The sequence below is a fragment of the Schistocerca serialis genome, chromosome 3, assembly GCF_023864345.2.
Source record: "Schistocerca serialis cubense isolate TAMUIC-IGC-003099 chromosome 3, iqSchSeri2.2, whole genome shotgun sequence".
NCBI lineage: Eukaryota > Metazoa > Arthropoda > Insecta > Orthoptera > Acrididae > Schistocerca > Schistocerca serialis.
Window position 1 is genome coordinate 439848732 of NC_064640.1, and position 10694 is coordinate 439859425.

At 37.6% G+C, this 10694-nt stretch overlaps 1 protein-coding gene across 1 annotated transcript in view; it reads left to right on the top strand.

Annotated features, from left to right (window-relative positions):
• The window catches only part of LOC126470911 (lisH domain-containing protein ARMC9-like), a 198052-nt gene extending 187929 nt beyond the window's left edge, over positions 1-10123 (top strand). Inside the window, exon 18 of the mRNA XM_050098942.1 lies at positions 9892-10123. Coding sequence (XP_049954899.1) covers positions 9892-9967 — 76 coding nt within the window. The 3' untranslated portion in view covers positions 9968-10123. The remainder of the gene's footprint in view (positions 1-9891) is intronic.
• The last annotated feature ends 571 nt before the right edge of the window (positions 10124-10694 follow it).

A 10694-nucleotide genomic window follows, 5' to 3' on the forward strand; every position in this document is an offset into this window, starting at 1 on the left:
AAGCAAAAGAAGGTTAATGGTAAACTCAAATGGATTACAACAGGAATAAAGATCTCTAGTGCCAGAAAGAGAGAGCTCCACAATGAGTTAAAATCAAACAGAAATCCAGATTTTGTCATTTATGTCAAACAGTATAAAGCTGTATTTAGGAAAGTTGTAGCGGCAGCTAAAAAAATGGCAAATAATAAATTCATACGAGAACACAGAAATAAGACAAAAGCAGTGTGGTCAGTTGTTCAGTCTGAACTAGGAGCCAAAAAAAAATTCATGAGATTTTGAAAATTAGACATGAAAATGAAATTATAGTAAACCCTGTTCAGATGTCAAGTTGTTTCAATGAATTCTTCCTAAACGTAGTAAGATCGGATGTGGATATGACATTCTATCAGGGCATCACAACTTTGGAAAACAGCCAGAACACATCCTTTAAACAATTTGAAAAAATAACCCAAAGGGATGTGGAAAAGGAAATATTGTCTCTAAAAAACAAAACCTCACATGGGTGGGATGAAATAACAACATCTGTAATCAAGTATGTGTATGATATTATTTCCCAACCACTGTCAACTATTATAAATCAATCTTATGAACAGGGATGCTTTCCAGAGGTATTGAAATATGGTGAGATCAAACCTCTATTCAAGAAAGGATCGACAGAAGATATGGGGAATTACCGCCCTATCTCTCTCTTGCCGGTCTTCTCTAAAGTGTTTGAAAAGATAGCAGCAAAACAAATTAATAACTTTCTTACTGTAAATGATATAATTTTTAAAAACCAGTTCGGATTCCAACAGGGTAAAAGCACTGCGAATGCTATAAATGAGTTTATCCAAAAAATATGCTCCACGTTAGATAAAGGTAGAAAGGTCACAGGTATTTTCTGTGATCTGACTAAAGCTTTTGATTCAGTGAACCATGCATTACTCCTCCACAAATTACAGATGTATGGAATCAGAGACACTGCTTTAAAATGGTTTAGCTCTTACCTGTCAGGTAGGAAACAAAGAGTAATTTTAACTTCAAATGGAACCAATTATTCATCAGACTGGAAAACAGTTCCCCAAGGAGTCCCACAAGGTTCGATATTGGGTCCCTATCTGTTTCTTTTTTACGTAAATGACCTACCACTTGCTATTGATGTTCATTCAGTCTTATTTGCTGATGATACATCAGTTCTAATTGAAAATGAGGTATCTGAAAATATTCCAGAAAAAGCCAAAAACACTTTAGAAAAACTTGAATCTTGGTTCTATCAAAATGGACTAAAACTAAATGTAACTAAAACCAAAATGATGCAATTTGAAGCTAAATCAGTAGAAAGGAGTGAAATAAAGATAACTTGCAATGATCAGGATATCACAGAAGCAAACCACGTGAAGTTCTTAGGCCTAAATCTTGACAAAAATTTAAATTGGAAGGTACACATAGATTACTTAGCAAATCAACTGAACAACTTAGCATTTGCAATGTGTATTTTGTCAGGTGCCACAAACATAGATACCAGAAAGATAGTTTATCACTGCTACTTTGAGTCAGTTATTCGTTATCGCATAATCTTCTGGGGAAATTCAGCAAATGTCACTAGGCTCCTAGTATTACAAAAGAAAGTAATTAGAAACATGTGTGTTGCAAAAAAACGGGAATCCTGTCGACCACTGTTAAAAAATTTAAAAGTACTATCTATACCCTCACTTTACATATATGAGATGGTGGTGTTCCTATATAGAAATCAACATACACTAGACAATTTCCGTTTTGACCACAACTACAGCACTCGCCACAGAGATAACTTCAAACTTCCAACACATCATTTAAAACTTTATGCCCAAACGCCAGAGTATATGGGGTTAAAAATTTTCAATAAAATAAAAGGCAGTAATATATTTAAAATGGAGATTGGTTCACTGAAAAGATTGCTCTTTACTCTCCTGGTGGAAAAGTGTTATTATTCTGTCGATGAATTCATTGAGGACAGCTTCACAATCTGAACACAGGGATTGTAATACATTTATTATTTTATGTACATGTGTAGCTGTAACTTAGAAATGTAAAATATAATGTAAACTTTTGTAGTTCTCTTAAAAAAGTGAAAAAAGTTTCTTTTGTAAACCTTGACATGTCTCCTGTACATCAAATCAAATGATTTGAAAATTGTATGTAATGAGATGAATAAACCACATAACATAACATAACATCAAGCATGAAGTGATGGTCCACAATAATGCTCACATAGTACACAACTGTCATGGTGCATTCACTTGCTATCACATGTCCCATCCAAGCCTAGATGAATGTCCCCCCTGGCATAATACTGCCCACACAAAACTGCGTCCTTAGCATAGTGCATGTTTTGAGCAGTTGTTCATTCGCATGACAGTGTATCCAGACACAACCGTCAATTCAGTGCAACAAGAAATATGATTCATAGAACAGAATGGCGTGTTTCCATTGATCAATGGTCCAATCTTGATGATCCTATGCCTACTGCAATCATAATTGGCCGTATTGTTGGCCCAACATGGGGACAGGTGGGAGTTGCTGCTGCAGAGCTCTATGTTCAACAATGTGCCCTGGATGGTGCTGTCCAAAATGCTTGTGACTGCACCACCATTGTATTCTTTCCAGCACCTTCTCACTTAATCATGGTTTCACCATCCTTCAACCACTTTCCATAGGTGCTTATGAGAGTTGCATGTGAACAGATGACCAGCTTCACCCTTTCTAAGATGCTCATTCCCAGGAACCAGGCCATAAGAATCTGCTCTTTGTCAAAGTCATTTATATCAGTGGATTTCCCCATCTACAGCCCATGTTGTCACTATCATGATTCATACTTCACCTCTACTCCACTTACATACTGTCCTTATTGTATCATATGTTTGCAGTGCCACCATGCAGCATTCAGTCTCACGTTGGGCAATGGTCATAATATTTTGGCTCATCAGTGTATGTACGTAGTAGGACTGTTCATGATTGGAGGGTCCATCCATGGTATACTGTAAAGGAACATCAAAAGGAAGAGGAACTACAGAATAATATCTGTAAAGCAAAGCATAGGGCTGTAGATATGGAGTTATTGAATGAAAACTTCAGAATCAAAAGGGTAAAGCAGGATGACCACTGTAGCATAATCTTATGGGATTGTCTCCCACAAACCCCAAAGCAACTCTAGTCATATGTAAAATCTGACAGTAGCACAAAAGTTATTGTTCAGACACTTACGGATAATACAGTAAGTAAAATTGAGGATAGTGGAGTAAAAGCAGAAGTGATAAATTTTTATATTTTGCTTTACAAAAGGACATACAGGAATGCTGTCTCTGGTTAATTGTCACACACTTCAAAGATTAGTGATGCACATCTTAGTTTCAGTGAGACTGAGGAGAAATCAATAAAATTAAATAAGGCACCAAAACCCACTGATTGATGTGACATTCTGTACAGAATTTGCAGTTGAGTTGGCTCCCATTTCAATAAAAATAATCATTGCTCCCTTGAATAAAAAACTGTGCCCAGTGGTTAGAATTAAGCATATGTCACACTCATATACAACTAGGGTAGCAAAAGTGATCCACACAGGTTGATATCCACCTGTTGTAGAATCTTAGAACATATTCTGAGCTTAAACATTGTGAAGTATTTCAAACAGAATGTTCTCCATGCTAACCAACATGGATTTGAAAAACATTGGTCATGTGAAGCCCAACTCATGTTTTGTTCATATGACTTCCTGAAAGCTATGTATCCTTTGTTTCATTTACACTACTGTGACAGCAGATCAATAATCCTCATATACTTCATTTTTACAAACAATAGTCATCTGCATAAATCACTGCGTTAAGACAGTAATATTTTATACTGTTAATGTATATAAAACACAGGAGTGGTCCTAGTATGGAATCTTAATGTATGATGATATTGATGTTAGTGATTTCAAATCCTTATTCACATCTGAGTTTTAACAATTGCTAACTGTTGTCACACTCTCAGGTATAATTTTTTAACTCGTGGATAGTACATCTAACACCAAAATTCACACTTTATCTAATGATATTTTACACTAAAAATCAAAGATATTTCAGAATAATTACATGTTCCTTGTTCTCCATACCACTTATCACTTCTTCAAGGAAGTGAGCAGATACGTTGATAAACTGGGACTAAAACAAGGTCATTTTTATTTTTGAAAAAAAGTAGATTTTATTGTTTCAGATTTATCATTCTGTTGTACATTATGTTCCCTTTTCTCGGAGAAGGTAGACTGGCCTAAATTTTTTCATTTTCTGTCATCTTTCCTAAAACATGGAGTTAATGGAGCTATTTTTTGTCTTTGTAAAAAGGTACTTGTTTTGAATATACTGTTATCTGCTGCAGACAGATGTTCACAAATACTTTTTACACTCATTTTGAAGAGGTAACATTACTGACCAGTTTGCCTACTATGATGTCTTCTCTGTGATCCAGTTAATCATCAAATAGATAGTGGCTTGGATTTAGACTAACTGAGGTGACACTTCAGAAATTTAAATTGCAGTCAAAGTAATGTATTTCACAGTCATCACATATGGTCAGCTTACAGTTCATATTGTTTACTGCTTTTTGCATAATCGTGTCAGTAACCTCTATTTATATGAGTGGCAATTAATAATGTTTCACCACTATTCTCAATTTGAAAATATAACTGGTAGTGGAGAGGCACTCTGACTTAATCTGGCTGTGGTCTGGCGGTGACTTGACCGTGTATGTAACACAGACTGACTTCAGTGGTGGTTCAGTGCCCAGACACAAAGGAATTAGAGACATTAGCTGCCAGTGGTAATTGATTCGTATCAGTGGGACAAGATGAAAATTTTTGCCAGACCAGGATTCGAATCCGGATCTCCTGCTTACTAGGCAGATGTACTGACCACTACACCATCTGGGCACAACCACCCAGACTACCCTAGCACTCCTCCTGTCAGACCCAAATTCTCAACTTACACTTCACATTACTGATGTAGTGCCCTTGCTCATTAGCCTAATTATTCACGGTATCTTGCCAATTCCCCTAAGAGTTTGAGCTTGGTGTGTATCTGCAGTGAAGGGATCATTGGCCGACATCACTTTAATTATGTATGTGTGGTGTCTGTTCTTTGAGACATGGCTGAAAGAACAGACACAGTTTTGATCCTGGTTTACTGCTTTTGCCACTGTCCATGATGTCTATTAAAAGACTTGTGTAGAAAATTTTAACAATTTACTAATAAAATGTTAAAATATGAATCACTTACATATTTAATAAAAACATAAGAGACCTGAATTGTAGCCAACACTTATACACATATAAAAATGACGATATTTTGTTTGACTATTGGCTATGTATTCTTTAAGTGGCATTACTATTGTTTTCTGTTTTTATGGGTGGATTTTTAGGCATCCACTTTTCTCCTGCATTTTCTGATAAAGTCCACCAAATCGTTCTAGAAATAATGTCTTATATTGGAAATATTTAATAAATCCTAGTGATAATATATATTATTAATAACAGAAAAATTAGGGCTAAAATAGTAAAATGGAATTTTTGAATGTGAAACTTGAGCTTCTCCTTGTATGTAAAATGTTCAGACAACTTATGGGAATGCCACTTGGTTACGTCTTCAACAACCACCGATATTTTAACAGGTGAACACCATGCAATTTTCAAGGCATCTGGGTTGAAGACATCACCCAGTTGCATTCCCATAAATTATTTGAAAATTTTTGAATGATTTACATTCTACAATTTGAGCAACCCTTTGTTTGTTATGATAACATTTCTGAATAGCGATATATTCCCTAAACCACAAAATTTTGAAAGAAGATGAAAGTGTTCCGTACGTGGAACCAGTACATGGCTTTTATATTATGTAAATTAATCATGAATTAATGGGATCAGAATTTTAGGTGCATGTGGTTTTACTGAATCAAAATATTGAATATTTTCTTAAGTAAAAGTTTTTGTACGGAATATTTATATCATTGTATTCAGTCAAATGCAAGGTACATATGGGATGGTCAAAACTACCATGTGTAATACGGTGTAGGAAACCCGTTGGCATTCAAAACAGCTTACAGTCATCTCAGAATGGATAAATAAAGGTCATGTATGGTTTTAAAGGAAATTTATACCATTATTTCTGCAAAAATAGTGGCAAATTCAGGTAACTATGCTGGAGGTGTTATAGCAGTCACACACTCTTCTCTCCAGAGTATGCCACAAATCCTCATTAATACTGAGATCTTGTGACTGTTGTGGCCAGGGGAAATGTGGCAATTCATCTTCATGCTCACAAAACCTGTCCTGGGTGATGTGAGCTGTGTGAACAGGCACCATGTCATCTTGGAATCCAGCCTGATCAGCCAAAATGGTCACCTAATCCTTGGCAGTAATGTAACATTGCAGAGTAACCATCAGCTCCATGAAATAGCATCATATGGCTGCCCAAATCATCACTGAACCCCCACCATATTTCATTCTTGGGACATAAACTTGGCCAGAAGTTGTAAACAGTGTGAAACAAGACCAGTCCATCCAAATGACTTTCTTCCATTGCTCAATATATCATGCCTTTGGCCCCTATGTTTTCTTGTTACAAGTATTTGCATCACTGATGAGTGGTTTTGGAATTCCAGCTCGCCCTGCAATTCTCTGCTTTTGGAGTGCCCTTTGTGTTGTTGGGGTGCTGACAGTGTTTGCAGGTGTGACATTCAGTTCTCCAGCGACTTTTGGAGCTGTCATACTGTTAGTTTTCTTCACAATCCTTTTCAGTGACTCTCATGATCACTCAATGCACACTTTCATCTCCATTGTGACTTAGTGGATGATGAGTTTTCACTTTCCCTTTTTGTGATGATGATAATGATGATGATGATGATGATGATGATGATGATGTTTGGTTTGTGGGGCGTTCAACTGCACAGTAATCAGCGCCCGTACAAAGTCCCAATTTTTACACAGTCTGTTTTCTTTCACAATCCAATCTTCTCACTCTCACAAGTGGTGGTGGTGGTGGTGGTGGTGGTGGTGGTGGTGGTGGTGGTGGTGGTGGTGATGATGATGATGATGATGATGATGATGAAATGATGAGGACAACAAAAACACCCAGTCCCCGAGCAAAGAAAATCCTCAACCTTGCTGGGAATTGAACCTGGGACCCTGTGATACAGAGGCAGCAATGCTAGCCCCTAGACCACGAGCTGCAGACTTCCTTGTTTGTGATACAAATGTTCAGTATGGTGCCTCTCAAAACACAAAACACATTGCCTCCATTGGTTATGGAAGCATCCATCGTACAAGAACCATCAACTTGCCCACATTGGAATTCAATTAGCTCCAACACAACGCACACACTACTACACAGAACACTTTTCTGACCATGACTGACACTTGAAGACATTGCACAGCTGCCGTTCATGGTCAAACAGAACAGTGTGACCTGCAGGCTTGGCTACCATCTGTATTTATGTTCAACCATGTATTTCTCGCCATGTTTCCATATTTTTCTCCAAACCCTGTACTTTAGACAATAAGGATCAGAAAAGACACTTTTAAAAGAATTTTGAGAATTCATGTAGAATATTTTGCATATTTATTAGATAAGAAAAACCAATTAAAAAAATAGTATAGTATATTAGAGTAATTGGAACTATTCCATACTGCTTCATTACAAAGTGGGACAATTCTATGAACTAATGAGTGTACTCTGTCTGTTGTCAGTGATGGACAAGTCTGTAGAGTGCTCCACACTCATGGTTCAGAAAAAAAACATAACACATTGAACAACTAGATATAGGATGTTCATATTCAGAGGGCATGTACATTAGTATGTTCTGCAGAAATGATTAGCATTTCAGTCACCTTGGTTCAGCATGTGCCCTGTTGCTGGTAGGTACAGGTTCTGCCATGGGCCCTGATAACTTGTTCCAGGTGTGATAGCATTGATGCGTATAAAGCACAAATGGCGTCTTGTGGTATAGCCATCCATGCTGTATTCACCTGGTTCCAAAGTTCATCTGTGGTGATTGGCATTGGGTCACAGTGCTGCGTTTCAACATATTCTGTACATTTTTGATTGGCAACAAGTCTGGTGATCTGGCGAGCTAGGGCAAAAGGCTGACAGCATGTGACACCAAGAAGGCATGTGTTCCTGCAGTAACATGTGGTCATGCATTGTCTTGCTGAAAAATGGCATCTGGTTTGTTGTGGAGAAAGGGTATGGCTAAGGATCGCAGGGTGTCATTCACGCACATCACACTGGTCACAGTGCCCTGGACACGCACTAACTGTGATTTGTGGTTGTACCCAATAGCATCCCACACCATAAGGCCTTGAAAATGAACATGGACAGTCACAACCACAAGAAACTTCTTTATTTTATGACATTTTAGACCCTCTTCAGACCTCACACCATGCTGGTAGGTGGCGGCAGTGAACGGAACAGGCGCTACAACTTCATGAATACTAAAGGCTTGAATGTTCTCAAAAATAAGGTCTCAAATTGGCACTCACCCTATCTGCAGTGAACCAAAATGTAGCCATCAGTTTCAAACAGACAGTACCTGGATTCACCCAAAAACACTGTTTGATGCCATTTGTTTCCCCAGTGATGCTGTTCCACACACCGTTGCCATCTAGCGTGTTTCTGTACATTCATCAAAGGTAGATGGAGAACTGGATGACACACACGTAACCCATGCCATAATAAATGGTGATGGACTATCATCCTTGATAGTGTATGATGTGTTCCACTGTTGTAGCAGAGCTGAGGAGGACGCAGCTGCATCCTGCAATGCCATTTGGATGAAGTGGCCTGATGCATATCATCATATTCTGAGGTCTTCTGTGAACCATTCTGCACACACTCGTTACACTGCCAAAACACTTCCCCACAAAATCGGAAATTTCCCTGATGGATGCATCACATTCTCTCATGCCAGTAATGCACCCTCTTTCACACTTAATGATCTGGTGATAAGGTTTGTGCATATGTCTGCAAGGCATCCTGCACATCTACTTAAGTCACACTGATCCATTACCTTTAGTTAATAGTGACAATGAGAGCCACAGGCACATTTTACCAGTATGTGGTGTAGCACCACAATATAAATGTTGACCTGGAACCTGCGAGCTGACATGGTTAAAATGCTAATCATTTCGGCATCATATACTGATGTATATGTCCTGTGAGTATGAACATGCTATCTCTGCTCATTCAAGGTGTTCTGTTGTTTCTGAAGATGAGAGAGAGAGAGAGAGAGAGAGAGAGAGAGAGAGAGAGAGAGAGAGCAATTGCTGAAGGCCACTAAGCTTGAAATGTGTATTTCCTATTTACATGTTACACACAAATAATTGCACTTTCAAATGTAAAGTCATTAATTACCCAGCTACTTTTATTTATCTTATATGTAACATTAACATTTATTGCCTATGGGTACCTAGTATTGAAAGAGTAATTAGAATCAGTGGCAAAACTGTCAGGTGGTAACATTTATTACTAAAATATGATGTGAATTATGATGTACACTCAAAAAATTTTTTGTTCCTTTGCTTACATTTTGTTTATTATGGAAGGTGTCCCATGGGTGAAACTGTAGCTACAGTGTGTCATGATTAGAGAGAGCTAGATCTTAAGACAGAAATTATCTAATCCACACAACAGACTTAATATGTTTCCTTTGTTATCATCTATGTTTTACTGAGGATGTTTATTGCTTCTTTAGTTTATACCATCCCATACCAATGCAGTTACTGGTTCTGTTCACCAGGAAACTGACTGTAATAGCCTCTATTATTAATTAATTGGTTATTTCTTCCCTCATTTTTTGAAATACCAGTCCTGGAAAAGGTAACATGATCTTTGTTAAATGTTTCAGGGAAAATGAATTTACAAAAGCTTTCACGTCCCGTCCACGTATACCTCGGACACCGTCAACAGGGAAACCTTCTTAAACAGAATTACTTTCCATGCTAAAGGAGGACTGTTATCAGATCAGGAATCAGCAGATGTAACTGTTTTTATCTGATTAGTTTCTGAAATATTTCTGTGCATTTTAAAAGTTTACCACTGAAATTTTGAAATTCAGGAATGTAATGTATCTTTTATATTGATGTGGGAAAAATTGTAGGGCTTTATGTACATTTATGTTATTAGCTGTTTCGTGTTACTAAATCCAAATCTGAGTGCCTTATATGGAATGCAGTTTGTACCATTATGTATGAAGTAAACATAATTTTTAAAGGTTTTTATCATTTAGAGGTTATATGATGTATCTGTTGCATTTACGTGCAACTATAATTTCTTAGAGTTAAAACTTATTCATCCAAAACTCTCATTTGGGAACTGCACATAGAATGGTTCTGTGTTCTGCAGCAGAGTGGGCTGCCATCCAGTAGTTCAGTCCCACTCACTTTGTTGGCCAACTCAGGTACAGGAGTGTTTTATTTGGTGCAGCTAGTTGCCAGCCCTTGGCCCCCCACACCAGGCAGACTGCATTGCAAACAGTGGGAAGAAAGTACAAAATATATGGACAGGGCACACTACCACAAGAGCACATGGTACACACGCCACACTATTTGTTCGGTATGTGGTTTGCACATCCTGCCATCACCTGTTCTCACTTAAGTATGAACTTTAAAACAGGATGATACAAGGTTTAAATAAAACTGGCAATATTGC